This window comes from Ictalurus furcatus, chromosome 2 (assembly GCF_023375685.1).
Source record: "Ictalurus furcatus strain D&B chromosome 2, Billie_1.0, whole genome shotgun sequence".
Taxonomy (NCBI): domain Eukaryota; kingdom Metazoa; phylum Chordata; class Actinopteri; order Siluriformes; family Ictaluridae; genus Ictalurus; species Ictalurus furcatus.
Window position 1 is genome coordinate 6,968,792 of NC_071256.1, and position 23,587 is coordinate 6,992,378.

The 23,587-nt window shown below is 41.5% G+C and overlaps 1 protein-coding gene across 1 annotated transcript in view; it reads right to left on the reverse strand.

The window, feature by feature from the left end:
- rngtt (RNA guanylyltransferase and 5'-phosphatase) overlaps nt 1-23,587 on the reverse strand; it is a 131,211-nt gene that overhangs the window by 68,539 nt on the left and 39,085 nt on the right. The window contains exons 9-10 of the mRNA XM_053645812.1: nt 14,559-14,694; nt 11,055-11,126 (exon numbers count right to left, since the gene is read on the reverse strand). Of these exons, the coding sequence (XP_053501787.1) occupies nt 11,055-11,126; nt 14,559-14,694 (208 nt within the window). The remainder of the gene's footprint in view (nt 1-11,054; nt 11,127-14,558; nt 14,695-23,587) is intronic.

A 23,587-nucleotide genomic window follows, 5' to 3' on the forward strand; every position in this document is an offset into this window, starting at 1 on the left:
GATTGAAGAGACAGGCTGGCACCAGTTTAGCCAAAAGGACCCAACCGATCAATATCCCGCTAAGCACATGATCAGCTTTCCCAGACAGATGTGGGCTTTATATTGATCGCGCACGTGTGGTGACGGCTCATTCGGCGTTACTGCAGTAAGACAATCATAAGCTCATTGTACAGGTCTACAGAACTAGTCTTCTAAAAAAGAGCAGCCAAAGCTATTTGGCTATTTAAACTGTGTGGAATATAAAATGGCAGAAAGTTGCTCTTAATGCTAAGAAATGGGCTAGGATTTGGTAAAGAACACAAATGGAATAATCAGCCGCATGGCAAAGAAAAGGACAAAGCTATTGATGCCATGCTAAGCGCATGATCAGCCTCCCTGGTGGCTGCACGCTCCTTATTGATCGTGTGTGTGTACTGGAGATGACTGCTCTATCGTCTTTAAGCCAGCTCTCGCTTGGTGTTCAATAGCACTTCAGAAAGAAAGGAAATACATTCGTCAGGCTGCGACCGATTCACATTTCGCACATGATTTTACAAGGGGGAAAAAAAAAAAAAAAAAAACGTTTTACATAGAGGTCTGACTAGCCAGTCTTGCTCGCTCTAGAATACCTGTACATGCTGGATGTTGAGCTCTGAAATGCCGACATCTCCACTGGATAATTTGCGGATCGTTATAACACACTTAAAACTGAAGACACCTGATGAACTGGGTCAAGGATGCTCATCTGACTTCACTGTCTCAGACATGAAAAAACATTCTGAGACGTGAACTGGATCTCGAAATTAGACTACTTAAAAGGTGCACATACTTTTTTAATAAATGTACAGTTTTCCAGCTTTAAATACACTGTTTTGTTCCCCTCTGTAACACTGATCAAAAATAAATGTAGTGAAGCTGACTGTTATTACAACCAAGTACTTAAGATGTAATTATACTCAAAAAAAAAAAAGTACTGTTAAAGCAGACCAAGTAGGGAGTGATGACAGTTCCTTACCTTCCACCAGCGGTGATTTCTAATAAGAACCCAAATAAACCAACTGTAAAGAACCGCAAATGTAAGTTATTGTAAGTGAAACCTTCATCATGGCCCATAGAAATTATTACTTCAAGAAACTTTGCATAATTTTAGTAATATTTCTCATTCATTATTATTATTATTGAATTGTAATAAAATTAAATAAAAACTGGTCTAAATTTCAAACGTTTCCACAAATTTAATACCTGCCCTTTAGCTGTACTAATTTGCAGGTTGTAGTAAATCACACTGGGGGCGCTAAATGAACGATGAAACTATTTCCATTAACGTCACCCTTTATTTGATAGAAACGTAGAAACGTCCCAAGCCGTGCTATATTGCTCAATACACAATCCCCCATAGATCCGGTTAATAAACCAGCTTGCACGTTTCTAATTTATAGTGTGAATGTCTCTCCGAACGCAAATAAATCAGGACCTTAATGATGTCCTAAAGGTACACAAACGTCTGCGTAAACTCCAGTAATGGAAATTGCAGCGTTGTATACCAATCGAAACACATGCAGAGATGTGAGACTCGAATACGTCGGACGAATGTGCAAAACTGTTTGGAAAAACTACTGCGCAGTTCAGACGGCTTTAGTGATGCGCTTTACATAATCCCGGCTTGAGCTGAATGACTGACATTAGAACCCGGGCAACCTCTGAGCTTCAAATCAAATCGAATAAAGACAGAGCAATTAACCGCGACTAGAATCTGAAGCAAGAAAAATGTCACGAGTTTTCTTCACTGGTAAATTGGATTAAACTAAAAGGGTAAATACATGCTAATCCAGGAAGGTGTTAATCAATATGGAAATACAGCATTGTACATGAGAGCTTGTTCAAATGAATGGAAATTGACAAAACGCAGGGTGTTGCACAACAACCCAGATATAGATACATCTTTCGTACAAAGCTAAGTAATCCAAGTAAACGCACACAAAATAAATTGTCATATACACAAAGTAGGGTAAACGAGATGATGTATGGGCCAGCAATTTTAAACAGGAAATTAGGCTAGAGACAAATATGGCGCTCTTTAATCAAGGAACTTTAAAGCAATATGAAGTTCACAATTAACCTACACAGCAAAATGATCACTTGAATGATAATGAGTCTTTATTCTTTTCTTCGCATACCCCAGCATGTCAGGAAGCTGGGGTCAGAGCGAATGATACAGTGTCCCTGGAGCAGAGAGGGTTAAGGGCCTTGCTCAAGGGCCCAGCAGTGGCAGCGCTGGGGCTTGAACCCCCGACCTTCTGATCAGTAACCCAGAGCCTTAACCACCATTCAGACGATCTGGCTCAGCCCTCCGCTGAGTCTTAAGATGCATGTGCTGTACTCAGGCTACTGTTGACTCTGAGCTTTTATGTGGCTGATGCTAAATAATTAATACCCACCTCACAGATTTGGGTCTTAGTGAAAAGGACACGTTAGTGCAGTGGAAGCATCGTATCTCTGGCTCTTAAGTAAACCAGGTTAAACCAGCACATGCAGAAAGCACTGGCGGCTTGTACGTAGGAGCAGCCATTATATCAGTCGTTCAACAAGTGTTCATCTTTATCATGCCCTCATTTGCAAACCCATACATTTTAAAGTCCACTGAAGTACTGACTATATCTTTTGAGTGACTGACGATTAAAAAACAAACAAATGCTGCTATGTGCCGATGTTCCACTGCTCACCATTGGGGTGGGACAAAAATGGGAACTGCAACAAGCTCTAATACAGGCCCAAAGGGGCAGGAATCATGCTGCCCCATGCTTGAACATTTTCAGCCGAGGACAAGCAACAGAAGGATAGTTAATGACAGAGTTGCCAGGTTTGTGGTTTTTATGCCCAATTGGGCTGCAAAGATCTCGTTTTTATAGCAAAGAATCAGAAGTAAATCCTACAGATTTTCTGCAAAGTTCAGACAGCATGTCTATGATGTTCAGAACCACATCTGTTGTAAGACATATTGGAAAAAATGAAAGAGGGAAAGAGGGATTATTGAGTGGATAATGTCCACACATGATAAATGCGTGTGCGCCAGGGTGACCTGGTTTCCCATGCATCTCAGAAAAAGAAGAAAAATGTGAGAACCTTTTCCAATGTTTGATTTTTTTTTTTTTTATAGGTATTTTAAGGGTTTTGAAAGGTAGGAAATGTTCCTGAAACCTATAAACCCTGGTTAATGATGTATAAAGAAACACTTGCTGTCTCAAACACAGGTGCACAAAGGTACAGACTCCAAGCTGGATGACTGCATGTTGTCGACTCTCAATATTATGTTGTTTTCATCAATAACACTGACTTTATCCATCCATCCATCCATCCATGTTCTGTACTGCTTATCCTACACGGGGTCGTGGGGAGCCTATACCTATCGCACACTCATTCACACACTACGGACAATCTGGAAATGCCAATCAGCCTACAGTGCATGTCTTTGGACTGGGGGAGGAAACCGGAGCACCCAGTGGAAACCCCCAAAGCGCAGGGAAAACATGCAAGCTCTGTGCACATGGGGCAGAGGAGGGAATCGAACCCCCAACCCTGGCAGTGCGAAGCAAACGTGCTAACCACTAAGCCACCATCCGCCCCACCACAATGACAGTTTAAAGCCTAGCAAATAAAGCTGTGACCCTGAGAGTAGGTGATCTACAGTGACATAAGGTGACCAGAGGAGACGGTTAGCAAACAGACGCAAAGCTATGTAGCTAATTCTACTTACCCAAATGTAGCTAACTCCACTAGCTATGTACACTCAGAGGAACCAATGATGTCTGTTATATTTCTTCTTGAAGTCTTGATTTAATGACAGATGATGTACGACAGGATAAGATTAAACCATGGTTAAAGGTTTTGCGCATCAAACAGTAATTAGGAACTAGCGTTATCAGCAGGGAACTAAAAAATAACGGACCCCACACAACATAGGACTGGTCGGAGGACTCTTTCAGGCCAATCAAGAAAACCTCCGTTCAAAGGCCACTCCATGTCGAGAGAATAAATGGTCGCATGATGTTTGCTAGGTAACATGAACACAGGGTCAAATTGGTGGTTCTGTATACATTCTGTATGCAGCCATGTCTTTTGTAGCTCTAGCAGCGAAGTACACCGAAGACTACCAGCAGTATACTAAAGACGGAAACCCCACAAGCGACTAACTAAGCGCAACGTAAGCGAAACAATGCTGCTGGTGTGAATGTAGCTTAAATGTACGCGTGTCGAATAACCCAGACTTATTCTTTGAATGAATAGTTGATCCGCTAAGATTAGCCGTCCATCCCAAATGATTGTACTGAAATGTTAAAGATAGGATGCGTGGCAGCTCTGAACATATCTCTTGTCTCACAAGGAGCATGGCGCTAAATGCTGCAATCCTGCCGACATCTCAAATAACCAAGCGCTGTCTCTCTGATGCCATCAACTCGCTGCTGTTGCTTCTCCACACTGCAAAAAAAAACAAAACAAAAAAACCCCTAATGCACACTGACATTTTGCTGCAGCATGGAGACACAGCCACGGGCCAAACAAACAAATGAAGACTTTCTTCCCAACATTCAGGCTCTTGGAGTCTAGAACTGCAATTTAATGACTGACTTGTCAGTCTCCATCTGTTATGCAGAATGCCATATCTAATAACTTCATTACGGCTCACGGACAACAACTAAAGAGTCCTTTTTCTGGGCCTGGCTCCATGTAACCGAGAAAATAAATTGCAGTTTAACTTTAATTACCCTTGAAAACAAAACATACTAATTATCGCCGAAAACCAGCACTGACCCGGAGTCCCCACTTCTTCCAAGCGTCACATTTTAAGTGATCTAAAGAAATTATAGCTACAGGATTGGATTTGAGGCAATCAGCCATGATTTGGAACCGCATTACTTCATTATCTAGATAAAGACAATAAAACTCTTATATTTGAATAGCATGGCTATAAGTACGTTTATATCAGAGGGGCTATGCACACCATTATTGACATGTCATTACATTTCGCTTATCCAAAGCGACTTATGGTTAGTCACTAATCACGTTACCTGTGTACTCTTCTTAGTACAGCAGTGGTTTTGCTAGTCTTACCTGCCTGCGATTTTGCCCACAGCTTGACAACCAAGTTATAAGGTGAAATTTGGCTCAAGAATGATCAAGAGTGCCTTTGCTGGTATTGTAATGAGCTCGCATGAGATTTTCAGCTGTCACTACCTACATCAGGCATATACAGTATCTGCAAAAACCACTAATGAGAGTCAACTTTGTGCTGTTAGTATTTGTTTTACTTGGTCTGGTTTCCACTGGAAACCAGAGCCATGTACATTTGTGTGTCATCGGCATACGCCTGAGTAAGACTTGAGTGTTCTGTTATTCGGCCAACAGTTAATATGGTAAATGGTCTGCACTTATATATCGACATTTTAACCTTAGCAGTTCCTTAGCGCTCCCACTCGCACACCAATGGCCACAGAGCAACCATGCAGGGTAGCTTGTCTGCCATTGGGAGCAACTTGGGGTTCAGTGTCTTACCCAAGGATAGTTCGGCATGTGGATTCACGTGGGCCAGGGATCAACCCACCAACTCTGCAATTAGTGGACAACCCGCTCTACCACCTGAGCCACAGCCGCCACACAAACATGGATACTGGGGGTCCTCTGTGGATGATCCACTTCTGATGAAACACTCAGTCTCAAGCTTAAATAATGCTAGCTAGCTGTATTAGCTGTGAGCTTAGCAAGACATGTTGATTGTAAAACTCACCTGTTAAATCTTGCTTTGCTGCCAAGAGTTGCCTTCCCACGCTAACCAGCTAATATTAGCCACAATCTGTGTGGCTCATGGGGTCTTGGGAATGATCTGCCCAATAGATATAGATTTTTGCTAAGCAATAAAAAAGAAAAGAAGGGACAGTGCTAACTGACCTAATAATAAATAACCAGCCACCAATCAGCAATAATCTAGTAGTGTCTATATGCTATGAAGAGGTCAGAATCAGGACTGGAATCACTGGAAACAAACACAAAATGCTATTTTGCTGCAGCTTGGTATTGTGGAGACACACAAGAGCTTGATAATAACAAAGAAACAAAATTATAACCAAAATAACCCCCCCAAAAAAGCAGTCCCCAGACTACATTGTAAGAATGTCACATTCTCCTAACTTTAATAGTATCGAGTGTATAGATTAATTTGATATCACATAGCACAGCACTTTTTTTTTTTTTGCTTTAAAATATTAAATAAACGACTTGTTCAGTTGATAAACTCATAAATGCATGCAGGCAAGCCAAATTTCAATTGAAGAAAAAAAAATTCCAATCTGTTCTCACGTTTACAATTTCACGCTCCACCTGTTTTAAGAGCATTGCGTGTATAGATAAACATTTGGCTGATATTGGACGGGCAGGCTCGCCCCCTGGGGAAGCAGCGCTCTGTGATATTTTTATAAATACATAAAAAAAAAAAAAATCTGTGTTCATACCTGGGGGCTACTTTCCGAGTCCCAGCCTGATGTGAAGGCAACAAAAGGCCATAATAAAGGGGCTGTGATCGATGTGTGGAAAGCCCAGCATCCAATATGAGCACCATGCAGAGACCCTGACATTTGGGGCTCGATGTGTCTGTGACACGGACAGACAAAGACAGATAGTGGCGGCTGGAGAAACACGGGTTGCGCATAGATCCTAGAAGACTCTCTAGCTCTGTAACGAGAACCGGAGGTGTTCCTCTAAGTGCCAGACACTGATAAGAAAATGTTGCAAATATTTATGCAGCTAAATGGCCTAAAGAGAAATGACGTGTCACTAACAGAACTGCTAATTTAATTCGCATCATTACTCTTTTGGAAAGAAAAAAAAAAAATCATTATCTTCGTGTCTTCTCTGCAGGTAGACTGAGTAAAATAGTGTGCACAGGATAACTGCCAGGATCAGGAGCGATAACGGAGCAGTGAGGATAATTATTGCATGAGAGAACAATTCAATGCATTCCTCTCTCATTTGCGATTACAGTGACCTCCAACTGAACTCGAAATTCTTTAATGAGACGTTTTTGCTTGAGTGCTGTCAAAAGCCACGTAAACGCTGTAGAGGCTCGTGTAAAGAACCGGAGATTTTGTTCGATATCAGCAGTGCGACTGAACAATCAGGGCGGTAACGGCTCAGCCGTTAATGCCGGGTTCACGCTGTATGATTTTGGCCACGATTTGGACGTCTGAGACAAATTTCCAGAATACTAAAAGATTCCTAAAATCCTAGGCCAAAATTTGTAGTCTTTGATCGCTAGTTTGACGTGTTCCCCGACAGACGATTAACGGCCGCCGCGATCAAATTTTTCCTCTGTTTAAATTCTGTCAGTGTCAGAAGATTTCAGGCCTGTAGTGTGGCTTCTGGGAGCAGTGGTGGCTTGGGAGTTAAGGCTCTGGGTTACTGATCAGAAGGTCAGGGGTTCAAGCCCCAGTACTGCCAAGCTGCCACTGTTAGGCCCTTGAGCAAGGACCTTAACCCTCTCTACTCCAGGGGGCGCTGTATCATGGCTGACCCTGCGCTCTGACCCCAGCTTTCTGACATGCTGGGGTATGCGAAGAAAAGAATTTCACTGTGCTATAATGTACAGGTGACCAATAAAGATCACTATCATTATCACTATAATTCTCCGACGCCCTACGAGTCTTCTTGCGTGCGTCCGTTTTTCACGTCTTGACTGTCGTACAGTCTGACATCAATGACCACTGAGATCCTACAGTGGGGCATGGCTCACAGAGGGGATCATGTGGATACAGTCTGACAAGCAACAGTCACAAAGGACTATTAAAAATCGCACACTGTGCACCCGGCTTAAGACGTTGGATTCCTGAATGGAAGGTCATGAGTGCAAACCCCAGCACCACCAAACTGTCACTGTTGGGCCCTTGAGCAAGACCATTAACCCTCAACTGCTCAGATGTATAAATGAGATGAACGTAAGTCGCTCTGGATAAAAGTCTCCACCAAACTGTATAACTGCAACACTCTTTATCAGGCTAAGCTCATGGCCATGACAGCATTTGAAAGCTCGGTTCTTGTTTTCACCCATCTCACGACTTTGTACAATGCCAAGGCTTGTGGATTAAAACGCTGCAGTGTTTGTATGGAGGGAAAGAAACTCGCAGACTGAACGCGGTGTTCATTCAGTGTGCCTGGCTACAGGATTCAAAAGGCATTCACACAGAGAGCAGTACACCAATCAGCAGTCAAGGCTGCGTTTAATAATCAGAATTTATTCGCTCATTTTCCCCCAAGGAGAATGCAGAGAGACTGGCAATTCATATTAACCTTGGATGAAAAATGAAAGGATTCAAAAAAAAAAAAATACTGTACATACCGCAGAGAGACGATATATAGTCCTGATATTCAGCCGTGACCCTGAGTTTGTCTCTTTCACGCTTTTCAAAAATGCCAAGAAGACAGGGAGACCAGAACGGCTCGAAAAATTTGACCGAATTGATTATGCTCGATTATCAAGACGTGTATTCATCATCAGTCTATGCGAAGAGTTTTGGTTTCTTAAGGCATGGCTCTGAAATCTCTGGCTCTTGAAACGTCTCGCTCATTGCCTCCGTTTATGAGCACTGCGGAGTAAGTGAGGACGTTGGGGGAAAAGACTAATAACCAACTGTTCTCATATGAGGAGCTTATGAGGATGTACAGACAAAGTAAAGATAATATGTTCTATGAGGACATATGCTGTTCCAGGAGGATAGGGTAATAAAACTAGAGATGCACCGATACTAAATTTCTCAGCCGATCCCGATAACCGATAGTTCTGCCTCTTATGCCTTCTACTAAATGAAGAACAATTAATTCCACACTTCTGAAAGAAATGCAAATAAAAACGTTATTCTCTCCATTTCAACAAGCTGTTTCACAGTAACTGGTCTCATCAACAGAAAACACATTACTCTAATTAACATGAACTAAATTCTGAAGATTAAAGTAAGATTATTAACTTATTGAGTGTTATTAATTCATATTAACATCGACTGAATTGTGAAAAACCTCCCGTTAGTCTCACATTCACTCTCCACAAACAAAAACATTTCTACTCCATCACTGAACATTAAACTGGTAAAATATAATATCAACTTTTTTGTATATTAACATTAACTGGATATGAAATATACTACTCTGCAAAAATATTTTTTCTGTAGAATATATACTTTTTTGTCAACTCATCTTCATTTAAATCTTTCAGCGGAGTACTGGTGCTTTAATTCAGCGCGAGCAGCTTGAGAAGCACGGGGGAAGAAAAAAAAAATTATACTCGACGCCGAAACTCCCGCTTCACTGCTGCTCACTTCCGGTGTAAAATGTTAACAGTGCGGCGATTATAGAGATTACAAACTTTGGATGTTTTTAAACTATCGGCTGATGGCCCATAGCATGAAAAATAGCCTTTACATCGGTGCATCTCTAAATAAAACCCTTTAACAAAATTACCTGAGGGATCCCGAGTGGCGCAGCAGAAAAGCGTTGGCCATCTGTCACCGGGAGCAAAGGCAGTGAAATTGGCTGTGTTGTCTGGGTGGGAAGGAAGGCATAATCTCTCTCCCCTGTCAATTACAGCAACGCTAGCCAATCACTGGCGTCTGTGAGCTCGTGTATGCGGAAGAGGGCAGATAGTGCTTTCCTTCAAGTGTGCATGAGCAAAAGATGTGGTTGGCTGGCTTCATGTGTGTCTCAGAGGAAGCACGTGTAAGCCATCACCCTCCCCGGTCGCGAGGTGGCTGGTGAGTGAGAATTGGCGGGTGACTAAATAGAGGAGAGATTAGGAAAGAAATGCACTGATATGTAGCAAAACTCACATGATATTCACAGTACTGTATCGTCACTGTACATCGGCTCATGTGAGCAGCAGTGGAGATGTTAAATCACTGCTTTATGGTGAACTGGGTCTGAACAGCTCCTAGGTGAAGAGATACTGGACAAACTCAGACCTGCACTTTGAAAGCAACAGGGTGGAATTTTTTTATTTTTTTTTTTTTTGGAGTTTATGAATTAGGAGAACGAAAAGACTTGGACAAGAGGTACTCCGCATGCATTTACATTTATTCATTTGGCAGACGCTTTTATCCAAAGTGTCTTACAAATGAGGAAATACAAGCAAAGCGATATATCAAGCAGAGAACAATACCAAGTAGTGCTACCATACAAGATATATAATTGAGTTCTAGAAGAAGCGAAGTACGCAGAGTAGAGGTGTAAGAGCAGGAGTAATTTTTTTTTTTAGGGGTTAGTTATGTGTTCACGGAAGAGATGGGTTTTTAGCTGTTTTTTTGAAGGTAATGACAGATTCTGCTGTCTGGATTGAGGTTGGAAGTTCATTCCACCACTGAGGGACAGACAGTGTGAAGTTTCTGCTGCAAGCTTTATCATACCAAGATAATCCATCCAGAGATAGAAGACAAACGGTCTTCTGATGGTCTTACACTGGATCAAAAGAACAGCATTTTACTTGGTGCATTAAAAGGTAAGAAGTGGTCATAGTAAAAAGCCATGTGTAGAAGAGAGATCCACCAAGAGGGGCTTCAAACAGAAAATCGTCTGGAGATGAAACAGCTCTTCAAGTCCAAGGCACAAAAATTGCTCATGGTCTCCGCTGTCAATCACAGCAACACTAGCCAATCACTGGCGTCTGGGTGTACATTAAAGGGCAGACAGCTCTTTCCTCTAAAGCTGTGTGATACTGTAGAGATACTTGGTGGGTCAAAATTGGCAAATGACTAAATTGGGAGAGTTTTATGATTATATTGTGAATAAAAATCAGATTGAATCATAGACGGCCTCTGAGGTTCCCACTCCTACCATTGACGCCAATGTAGTCAAGACAAAGCTAGAGGATGTGTTTAGTTCACTCTAAAAACCAGAAACGTTACACTACTTAATCACTCATGAGAGTGGCACAAGAGACGGCCATGTTTTAACAACCAAATCTGTCGGCTTAGTAAATAGAACAAACCTCTTATCTCAGCAAACAGAGATTGAGTATTCCTCCCTGCCCTCTGAGAGATACTCACGGTTATTTTGATGATGTCGTAGATGAGATATCGTGGGATTGGCTGTCCGTTCACTTTGTCAACAATCATCTCCTATTGGAGACAGAGAGAGAGAGAGAGACGGAGAGAAAGAGAAACAGACTGTGAGAAACAACGGAGTGAAAAAAAAAACGCTTATGATTCTATGCACACCTTAGGGCAGGAAAATTATTTCAGCATAGAACACATTTCTCTTCAATTTGACTGAACAGCCCAATTCTCAGAAGATAGGAGTCAGCCTGAGAGAGAAATGAGAAAATGAGAAAATGAGAAAGTGTGTGTGTGTGTGTGTGTGAGCGAGAGAGAAAGAGTGTGAGAGATAAGGAAAGAAAGTGCTCAAATTGAGAATATCGCTCTTGAAAATGGTTCAACGAACCACAGCTTAACTTGTACATTGTGAAGTGTCAAGTCATCCGTTGTGACTGTCGCAATTATTCCCCTGCCTTCGCGGTAGGATACTTGTTATTACAGTCAGGAAGCTGTTTTACTCTGTCTGGAGGGCAAGACTAGAAACTGATAACACACCGACCTAATGTTGGGTCAAGAGGACCAAATCGGTTTATATAGCTTCTGTAACTCAAGCGAGAACAGGAACTTCATTCGCAGATGTTCCAGACCATTTAAAGTAACTAAAAATGAATAAAGCGTACAACGTGGTGATATTTAACGAATAACAAATATTTTCGTGATGACAAACTGCTGTGGTATAAGAGGAATAAAACACTCTGGGATGTGCACTTCAGGGTTGTACATGCATCACAGCAACCCATCATGCTTACGGCAAACGTCATGACGACCCTGCTTTAAGAACTAAAGAAGTCACAGTGAGAGACAGGAGCCAATTAGGGGTAAATAAATACATGCATACATACATATATAAATAAAATATAGCTGCAAGAAGCAATTATGGGGCCAAACACCACGGAGGCAAAGTAAGGATCTAAGCAAACATCAAAACATTACTGACAGTTTGGTTTGGTCTATCATCACCAATTCCATAAATTATGGACTGAAGATGAGGAGTCGATTTTGGTTCAAATCGGACGAACCGTAAAAAAAAAAAATATATATTCTTTTTCATATCTCGTGAGCACTAGGTGGCGCTGTTCCAAAACTGTGCAGGTACCCTCAAGTCATGATGGCTATGACGCATATAATCAGTTTGTTCTGGATACTCTAAAGCAGGGGTGGGCAATCTTATCCGGAAAGGGCCGGTGTGGGTGCAGGTTTTCATCGCAACCAAGCCAAAGACACACCTTAATCTATTGAAAGCCAATATCAACTGATTAAACAGGTGGAATCAGGTGTGCCTCCTGCTTGATTGGAATGAAAACCTCCACCCACACCGGCCCTTTCCGGATAAGACTGCCCACCCCTGCTCTAAAGCGTTACGGAGTTATAGCCTCACGTCTATTTCGGCATGCTCATCGTCAAATTCGTTCACGGGTTATTCAAGGACAGTTTGACCAATCAACTTGAATTCAGTAAATTTTTGTCACCATGGTCTGAAGATGATCTGATTCGATTTTCGTGAAAATCAGACGAGCGGTCTAGGAGCTCGAAAAAGTAGCTTTCCGAACGTCGTCGAATTCATTTGAGCATTATTAAAGAAAGGTTTGGTCTATTAAAAAGCTTTGAATAACTTTTTTCCAGCATGGTCTAACGATGAGTCAAACTTGGTGAAGATCTGATGAACCGTCTAGGACGAATATGAAAAAGTAGGGTTTTCAGAAAATTCTAATTGGCGGAAAATGAAACCATGGTATGCATTGAACTCGGCACGAGCCAGGGAATTTTTGTTTCTAGCCCTTACGGTTCAAAACTTATTAGCATAAACATGAGTGCCAATTTGAGTTGGTGGTGGTGCTAGACGGTTTGATTCGTTTGATGTGGTGCTCCAAATCTGATATGGCAACATTTCTGACTGTCGCCTAGCAGTGCGCCAAATTTCATAACTTTCCTATGTACGGTTGTATGGGCTTCCATAGACTCAAGAGCGGAAGAAGAATGAGAAGAAGAAGACATAACGATAGCAATAGGTGCCTTCGGTGCTTGGCCCCTAATAAACAAACAGGAGTTCAAATGAACGGAAAGGTCCGATATTATACTATAACGTGAAAAAAAAAAAAAAAGGATTCAGGCATTAGTAATTTGGTCTCGAATTTGGTCGGAGTTTGCATCGTTGAGAAGTTGAGCAAGAAAACTCATGATACTCATCCAGTGACTAACTGGAGGTGTTTCAGGAGTTTCTCCATAGTCATGTATTTCCACCTGGGATATACACCCATGCCAAACATTTTTTGAGACAATGTCCATTGTTAAAAGTTCTATACAAATAAAACTGAATTGAATTTTTTTGATAGATTTTTGAAACAAATACACAGATACAAAATATCTGGAGAACACAGACTGAAGGGAAATCTCCACACGGCATAGTTTTATACACGCTATATTTTTGCTATCCAGCTAGCGGTAGCGGGCTAGCTGTGTCTAACGGCCAAGGAAATCCGCACAGCTTTTTTCTTTTTCTAATTATAATTCACTCGCCAGCTACATATCGATCAAGCACATTTTCCCATTACCACCCCCCCATCGCAAAGACAGAAGTAAGCCGTACCTTTCAAACCGTTCAAGTCCAATTTTGTAGGAGACGGTTATAAGAGAAGCGAGCCTTTATCAATAACCTATTCAGTGAAAAGTGCACTGATTTGCCACTCTGGTGACTTCGAAACAGTGGCAGCAGGAAGCCATTACAAACATGGTGTGGGTCAGCAGAAGCAGCAGCTGGGCTCTGGATCTTCCAGAACATCTTTGGCTCACACAAGCTGTTATTTGGACTGCTTAATGCCGTTAAAATTAGCTCCATTAGTGCTATGGTGAATATGCAAGCATAGCTCACACACCGGAAGGAAGAAGGTCTATATTTATAGACCTCCGATTACATCAAAATGGCCCTCTTGCTCATCTAATGTGGAGCACGTGACCTCGCATCTGATCCATTAACTGGGGTCTCTGAAGCACGCCAGAAAATTCAGCTGAATCGAAAAAATAAGACGACACTTTCGGGTTTATGCTGAATAAACTCTTTCGTCATCCAGCTTTCACAGCTGATTAAGCCAGATTTCTGATTAGGTCAGACTTATCTGTCAAATCTAATTTTTATTAAATCTAAAACACCTGAAGTCAAGACGGCAAAATTGGCCGTGCTCTCTGGGTGGGAGGGACGACAGTGTCAATCACAGCAACTCTAGCCAATCGTGAGTGTCTCTGAGCTCATGTATGCAGAAGGGTTCAGACATTGCTTTCCTCAGAGTCTGTTGCGCTGCCCTGTGATGCGGCATGAACGATAGTAGGAAAAGATGAAGTAGCTGGCTTCACGTCTCAGAGAAAGCACGTGACCACATAGACACGCCGGTCATATACATTCGTTTGGCTAAAATGTTTTGTGAAAGGGTTTGGAAAGCTATTACAGGGCTGCAAACGTACCCCGTCCAGCAGCGTGTTGGAGAGGTGGATCCTCATGTCCTTCCGGTAAGGGAACTCCAGGTTGGCGACGTGGAAGACCGAGTTGTCCCTGTCGATCATGTACACCTCATTTCTGCCATCGATTAGCATCATATACCTGCAGGGTATTGAAAGGATCGTACGTAAGCTACACACGCGGTCATGGATAACCTGAAACCACGGCTACAATTATGGCTGTTTACAGCTAGAGAAATTTGTAGTCTAAAAAATATTACAGTTTCATGGTATCACAGTCCATTTAAAAAAAAAAAAAAAAACAAGCTGGTGGTGAAAATGTAAGGGGGGAAAAAAAAAACGTATGATGAAATCTTTGTACAAAAGTCTCTTTGGACATCCTTGTATATAACAAAAACCAAACGAGGGAAAAAATTGTTCTGGAGAATGACTTTTCCGTGAAATCGCTATCAATATCAGTGTTTATTACAGTGTCATTATAGAACAACCAACAACAGAAAGGTGTTTCATTTCGCTGTGTTCACCAAAAAAAAAAAAACTAATTTCTAGCTACAACGAATTTCTTGGAAAATAGCCCTACAGCTCAGTGACTTTTAGCTGATAGAGGAAATATATCGATACACTGCTTCCCTTCCTCTCGGCGAACTAGATTTTATAAACCCCATAAAGATTTAAATAAAGACAAACAGCACTGAGCAAGACAGTGTGCATTGCAGGCACTGTTGGTGCGGTTGTGATGGCAACAGACCAAATCACAGCTGGGCCAATAAACCTGACACACGACTCCTGACTTTTATCTGTGCTCTGTTGAAATATAACGTCATTACATTACAAATCGCGGCAGACTAAAAGATAGAAAACTACAGTAAACTTACTGAAAAGGAAAACCACACTCTTGGGACCTGAGCACAAGCAGATCTGAGCCCCCTGGTTAAAATGGCAGGTTTTTGTGACGTAAAAGAATGACGCCAAGATAAATCATGCCGGATCGTTTCTCTTTTGCAAAGTGAAAAACAATCGGAAACTTTTATAGGGGAAAAAATTAAAATACAAAACTTACAATAACCTAGTTGCATAAGTGTGCACACCCCTAAACTAATACTTTGTTGATGCACCTTTTGATTTGATTACGCCACTCAGTCTTTTTGGGTAAGAGTCTATCAGCGTGACTCATCTTGTTTTAACGTTATTTTTCCGCTCTTTCTTGCAAAAACTTTCTCCATCCGTTAAGTTATAAGTGTCTCTCCTGTGCACAGCCCGCTTCAGGTCACCCCACAGATTTTTAGTCGGATTCGGGTCTGGGATCTAGCTCTGGTTAGGTCGTTCAAAAACACTGATCGTCTTTTGGTTAGGCCGTTCCTTTGTTGAGTTGGATGCATGTCATTTTCCTGAAATTCCTTTCCGTCCTCAGCTAACTAGCAGATACCTGAGGGTTTTGCACTAAAACCGGCTGGTATTTAGAGCTATTCATGATTCCCTCCACCTTGATAAAAGCCCCAGTTCTTGGTGAAGAAAAGCAGCCCTAAAGCATGACGCTGCCACCACCATGCTTCACTTTGGGGAGGGTGTTCTTTTAGCGATGTGCGTTTTTTGCACCAAACATACCTTTTGAAATTATGGAATTATTATCCCATTGGTCTCATCAGACCATAACACATTTTTCCACAGGGTTTGTGGTGATTTAGTTTGTGCTTGGATGCTGTTTTTTGTGAGAAACCCTAGCCACCCTACCCAGTAGCCCAGAAGTGAAGAATAAGAGAGATTGTCGTCACATTCAGAGAGTAATCACTATTCCTGCTGCTCCTTTCATGTTGCTGTCGGTCTCTTGGCAGCTTCTCTAGTAAGTTTTTGTCTTGTGTTTTTATAAATTTTACAAGGATGTCCTGTTCTTGGTGATGTCACTGCGGTGCTTCATCAGTCAGCTGAAACCAAGATGATGTCAAGAAAATCCTACAGAAACAGCTGATCTTTATTTGGGGTTCATCGGAATAATTTCATTGATGACAGCTCTGTGATAAATACTTTTGCACATGAGATTGAATGTGATTGATTCATTCTGAGCACAGCCACATCCCCAATTATAAAAGGGGGTGTGCATACTTCTGCAACCAGGTTATTGTAACTTTTTTTTATTTTTCCCTAAAATATGTCATTGTTTTTCACTTCATTTGTATATGTTGCAATTTCACATTTAGGGTGGGAAAAGTTTGATATGATTTCTCTTGGTTTAATTTTTTTTACATCACAAATTTCTGCCATTTTAACAGGGGTGTGTAGACTTTTTTTTATATCCCCTGTAGCACAGGGTACATGAAGTAGGAACCAGTCAATGACGCATTATAACCCATATATAAAAACAACTGCACATTTTACCGCATTATCATCTTTTAAACTATATCAGTGTTCTAGGCTAAATAAAATCAAGGTTTCATGGATGCGATTCAGTGCAAAGAGATATAACAACAACAAAAAAAAAATAGACTGTAGTCTGTCCATGTCTTTGGAATGAAACATGGTATTAACAAGGTATAAATCATAACCACAATTTGTCACTATATAACATCAGCACTGTTCTTTTTCATCGTTCCATGACTTTAACTGCTGCTTCAGGACCATGGACAATTCCCAGACCAGCCCAATTCAGATTATTACCACTACATACATTTACATTCGGTAATTAATTACACCGACACTGTTCTAGCACCTAGTGTGTGCCTGATTAGTGGAAGCAAAGTCACTCTGATTTACTTGTAGTACATCAGCAATTACCTGGAAATAAAGGCTGCCGTTCAGCTCAACAAATTTCTATTATGTTAGCATTCTGAACTAGTTCGATCTTTAGTCTCAGTCTCATCTAGTGATGAACAAAAGGGGAAAAACTCAAGAGAACACCTTAATCAGAACAATCCACTGCTCGTGAGTGAGTCACCCTGTTTTCTTTTCCTGTCGCCTCAATACGAACTTCTGAGACTTCCTGAAACAGTGCACTCAATTTTAATAATAGAAGCACATGAAACTTCAATTTAAAGTCTGTCTCGACCTCTCTCTCTCATGCACACACACACACCTGCACATGGCTTAACAATTACACGTGATGCATGCTGCTGCTTGTGGGGCTGATGGAAATTTAGGTTTGTGTTCACAGCTCATACAGAGACAAAGAGGTGCGTGTTACTCTGCTGCATTAACACTAAGACGTGCACTGGAATGATGTCAAATGCAAGGATGATGTTGTTTTCAGTCTACTCTTCGCCGCAGTTGATCGCAAGTGATTTTTGATTATCTTAAAAGCTATATTAATATATACAACAAATATATAAACCTCTGTTCACATGCCACTGCTAACACAAGAGCTCTTTCTCAACCTGAACAACTTAAACAAATGGTTCTAGAAAAATGACTCCATCAAAGTGCTAGGACTTTCTTTTCCATTGCTCTTACGTCTTGTTAATCCTCTCCCAACTTGGTGAGGTTCAAGTTTAAGATCTCAACCTGTCGTACTTGAGGTGACAAAACTCTCAAACAGATGGACGTACAACCCAGAAAGAAAGGAAATGATGGAGGCGGGGGGAATGACGTCCACCCAATTGGCCTACTTTTGGACAAGACTGAATTTTTACAGAGCAATTACATCATCTCAGATGTATACTGCGAGTTAGAATGATAATTATGGTGGATTTTTGTTGGTTTTTTCCACTTATTACAGCAGTTACATACTGTTAAAATGTATGTCAGAGAGAGAGAAAGAGAGAGAGAGAGAGAGAGAAAGAGAGAGAGAACAGGTGCCTGGTGAGGAATCTAAAGCCAACTTCCAATCCCGAAAACACAGAGACAATCACAAAAAGCTCCATTTCATCTTCCTGCTCAGTCTCCAAAGGATAAGTAATATAATTAACACATCCTGGACCACTCACAGCAATTAAAGCAGCAATTAGACTCATTACTGCACTTTATCAAACCATTACAATCAGAAGGCGGACCGGCCAAAAGGTCACACATAAACACTGCCAGCTTCATAATAAACCTTTATCGAGCTGGAGGGGAACAAAAGAACAGCTTCGAACAGAGAGACGCAAATGAACGCAAGCACTTGTTTCTCGGTCTGTCCATTAGACTCTAAAAATAATAGGGCGGTGACATTTCTTCTTATTTTGGCTCCAGGCGCAAACACTCTGGGTCTGGAATGAAAATTACTTTAAGGTTAAAGTGCAGAATTTTCATGTAACCAGAATAGACAAATCATAAACAGCATTAGCTAGCCCACCAGCGAAGTGCTCCACTGTGTGCCATGTTTTGGTTGCCTGGGAACCTAATTGGCTAGACTAAAAATGGGAGTTAACATAATGCAATAAAGGATGGCAAGTTAGTCAGCAAGCTAACTGCATTAATAAAGACTATTATATAATTTCTTGCACATCATGTCTGCGCCGTTGACAAAAAGTCAGCAAGGCGTCGTTGTACGTTTGGGCTTATGAGATGTTGGGTTTTCTCTTCACACGCATTTCTCTCGACAGCCGTGAAGTGACTGTGTCTTGTGCTAGAAGGAGAGGTATGAGAGTTGTGTAATATAATTTGCTGGATTTTATTTTTCTTGGTTTCATCTTTTTCCACTACCCGTGTAGCGATCGGACCTTTTCATCCAAAATAATCATAAAACAGATTAAAATTCATTTTGAATCAAGTATTATTGCACGAGGACAGACAACTAGTGTGCAAAAATAAGTCATGTATTTAAACTGATGTTTAAATAGGCTAGAAGGTGATTTGTAACTCTGATGCAAGTCGTAGGTGCTTACTACCTCGTCGTCATGCGCAAATTAAAAGGCAGGCCTACCCCAGATTCCCAACAAAGTTGGTCAAATTCAAAAGGATACAAAACAGAACCGTATCATAGTAGATAGAGGTCGGCCAACCCGACAAACTGGTCAATCGGCACCGATAGATTTTCCCGGTTACGTCCGTTGCGGAAGCGGCTGAGGAGGGTCCGCTGTCAATGTACAGTACGAGAGCGGCCTCTAGAGGCGAAATAAAAACTATCACTGATGAATTTTTTGTGTTATTTGAAGTGTTTTTTTAAAGTTCAGTTTGGATGTATATCTTTATTTACTATATGTATATATATATATTTTTTTTTTTTTTATTCATTGAAGTACAGTACATTTTCATGGTACAGTCTGTACTGTTTATTTTTGCAATAAAGTTCAGCAAAATTTTACTTTGAGTGTTACATTTTCATTCAGTATCAATTGTAAAAACTAACGGTTGATTAATCGGTTATCGGCAGGTACTGCCCGACTCGGTCCACTATCAGTCGACCGCTAGTAGTGGATTCAGTGGTACTGTCAGATGTTGGATTGTTCCTATAAGAACTGAAATCGTATCGTAGCAGATTTACTGTTATCCGTAAAAATCGTATCCTTGCCTTTAGAATCGAAATCGTATCGTAGAAGTCAAATATCCCTTTCCTCACACAAGAAATCATATTGTACCGTAGCAGATTCGGTGGTATCAACAAATATTAAATCACGGCCTTTAGAATCTAATTTGTATTGTATCGAGGCAGATTCAGTGGTATCATCAAATATCTAATTGTTGCCTTAAACATTGAAACTGTATCGTGCGTAACTCCACACGCCTGGGCATTCCTGACTCTGAAAAGATCGCCCGTCATCTGTGCACACTAATTAATCTGCCGAGTGAAAAGCCAATATATTTAGTACCTCAGGTGGTAAGAGTAGCTAGTGTTTACAATTATAGCATCGAGCTGCATTACACTACCATAAAGCTAATTCTGTTAAACATTCATATCAAATAAAAACCTGTTTTGCGAAAGTGGTTGGGGGGAAAAAACCCAAAAAAAACACTAGAGTCCGAGCCTAGTCGCCTAGCTGCTATAAAGGAATAACTAATGGCCTGGACATGCAATCTATTGATTTATCCACAACACTTTTAACACAAAGCAGCTACATACTGTACAATAAAACATTGTTTTCTTCTGACTTTAACCCTTCCCAAATTTAGTCATCCATATGATCAGAAAAGCGTGAGTGAATAATTTTTTAGCTATTTGTACAATAAGAATTAGGGGTGCACGGTGGCTTAGTGGTTAGCACGTTCGCCTCACACCTCCAGGGTCGGGGGTTCGATTCCCACCGTGGCCCTGTGTGTGCAGAGTTTGCATGTTCTCCCCGTGCTGTGAGGGTTTCCTCCGGATACTCCGGTTTCCTCCCCCAGTCCAAAGACATGCATGGTAGGCTGATTGGCGTGTCCAAAGCGTCCGTAGTGTTTGAATAGGTGTGTGAATGTGTATGTGATTGTGCCCTGCAATGGATTGGCACCCTTTCCAGGGTGTACCCCGCCTTGTGCCCGATGCTCCCTGGGATAGGCTCCAGGTTCCCCGTGACCCTGAAAAGGATAAACGGTATAGGTGGATGGATGGACATTTTTTTTTTTTTTTAAAGAAGTAATGACCCAAGCTGTTACTCAGTGAGCAAAGTCTTGATCGATCCAAAACAGTCTGCTGGTTTTGTGCCAAGAAAAACATGTGCGCAGCCTCATTTATTATCGCGCACAAACGCAGCACAAAGGAAGAGGAAAGCGTTCGTTTTCTGGTTATGCGGGGTGTCCGTTTCCTAGCTTCCCCAGACGGCGTTTTGCTGCATCATATAGAGGCGTTGCAAACGTTTGGGGTTCATCATAAATTTCCACTCCAATTAATTGAAATTAAAATCATTTTAATTTCATCACAGTTGACTAAATTTGAAAAGTCATCAGGAATGAGCACTCGTCAGAAACGCCGCTGAGATGATTAACGCGGGCAGAACGTCCCATTTAGTCTGAGCCGTAAATCCCATATTTTATGGCTTTGCTGGCAGAACCGTAAAGGAAAATCGTTCCTCATTTTGATGCATACAAGAACGCGGTGATCACACCTACAAAAAGACGAGACAGCGGTTTACTAAAGAACATTTCCTATGATGAGGATAAAATGCTGAACAGATCGATAACACTTTCCAGAAAGTAGCCATAGATGTGTCAAATGACCATAAAATGGAAAAAAATACTGCAGCATGACCTCAGAGGGTTTACCACAAAAAGCGAACCCCAGAGCAGAAAAGGGCCAGCTTACACTTTGATAAAAGGAACATAAAAGCTTTCGGGACAGTCCTATGGGCGGATGAGACAATGATTAGATGACGAGAAAAAATGTAAAATCTGCTCATCATTTTCTGTCTTGTACCCTAAACATCCATGGCCACGAGCCAAGGCAGCAAAACTGACCATGCTCTCTAGGGGTTCTCCCCTGTCAATCACAGCGACCCTAGCCAATGAGCTCATGTATACAGAAGAGAGCGGATAACGCTTTTCTCAGTGTGCAGCAATTCGTCAGTTGGTAGCAATCGTTCAATAGGGGAGAGCTATCTGGTTGGGAATGTTGAGCTGGTTGGGCAGTTGACTAAATTGGAGAGAAAATGGGATTTTTTTTTTTTTTTATGGACATGGAGGCCTGCAAATGAAACTGGATCACTTGTCTTTACGTACATGACAGTAGTACGGCAGATTGCAAAGCTGACAGATCCTTGAGGAACTATCAATCCTCAAGATTTATTATACAAACCTTCACCCTTATATACAAAGTGACAATTATGCAAAACAAACCATTGGCACGATTGTGAAGACTGTGTAGTGCTGTGTGGACCAATCACAGCGAGTAATTTGAATACATCACTCAATGAGGTCAATAACAGTGATGCTCTTCTTAGAATGCAAGGTTTTGTCGCTAGTTGCAAGGTTTAATACTTTTCTTGCTGTTGCTTCTAACACATTACAGTGTAAAGACCAACAAAATGGTCTTCACAAAACTAACCATTTAGGTGCTTTTCAGGGGAATTTGACACTCGTAATACCTGCGATTGACTGACCATATGCATCTGTCATATGACACATGATTAGGAAATCCAAAATAAACCTGGTTTACACCCAGGTTTGCTTTTTGTACAATTCTGGCTTTACCTCTGCGCCTCCGACAGTGTGTGGAGACGTATGCACAGCCAGATGTTCCAGGGGAAAAACAAAAATGGAGGGGTGGGGTGTTAGTCTAATCTTTGGAAAATATATGTGCAATTCATTACACAGTTCTGAAACATGCCCTGGCTTCTTTAATTTGTTCATTTTCAAGCAGGAATCAACTACTGCCCTCGGTTCCACTGACACTGGATGTCCTTGGTACCTGGTGCATCAGTAGAGAAAAAAAATATATCATGATATTATTGTGCAGAAGCTTGATATTCCAAAGGCAGCAAGATGGACAGGCGGATTAAAAACTGTCCTATTGGTTCCCAATTGGTGGAACAGAAAAGATCGAGAGTTCAAATCCTGACAATGGGGCATAAATTGCTGGGAGGGCATCCGTCAATCAGTGTATCCGCTGAGGTATGTGGAAGGAGGAGGATAGTGCTTTCCTCTGAGTGCATTTTGTTACAGCATGAGCAGTCATTTGGAAAGATGCTGTTGTGCCAGGCTTCACATGTCTCAGAGGGAGCACTCTAGCCCACACCCCCCTGTCACACCCTTGACAGGAGAGCTCTAGCTAGTGTGTGGGAATTGGAAAAAATGACCACAAAAATGACTGCCCTAATGACAGTGGTCCCCCAAGGCAGGCATGCCTCTTCCCACATAAAGGCATGGCAGGTTTTGGTGTACAATCACAGATATGATGGTACTTTATGGATTCCTGAATATATAGTGCATTGCAAGAAAAGGCTACACGAGTATTTAGACTTGCAACGAAACCAGGACTGTTTGGTAAGAAAAGTTTCCTGCACACCTGGGATGAAACCACTCTCACTTTTTTCTCAGAATCACACACACATACACAGGTTTCTTTCACAGCCTCCCTCTGTGATCTAGTGGAGGAGGAAAAATGCTGCAGCTATTGCTCTAAAAGAGGGCTTTTAGAGGGAGAGGGGCTCAGGCCTGTAATCTCATTGCTGCTATTACAGAGAGCACACTGTACTCCACATTTCCACAAAGTT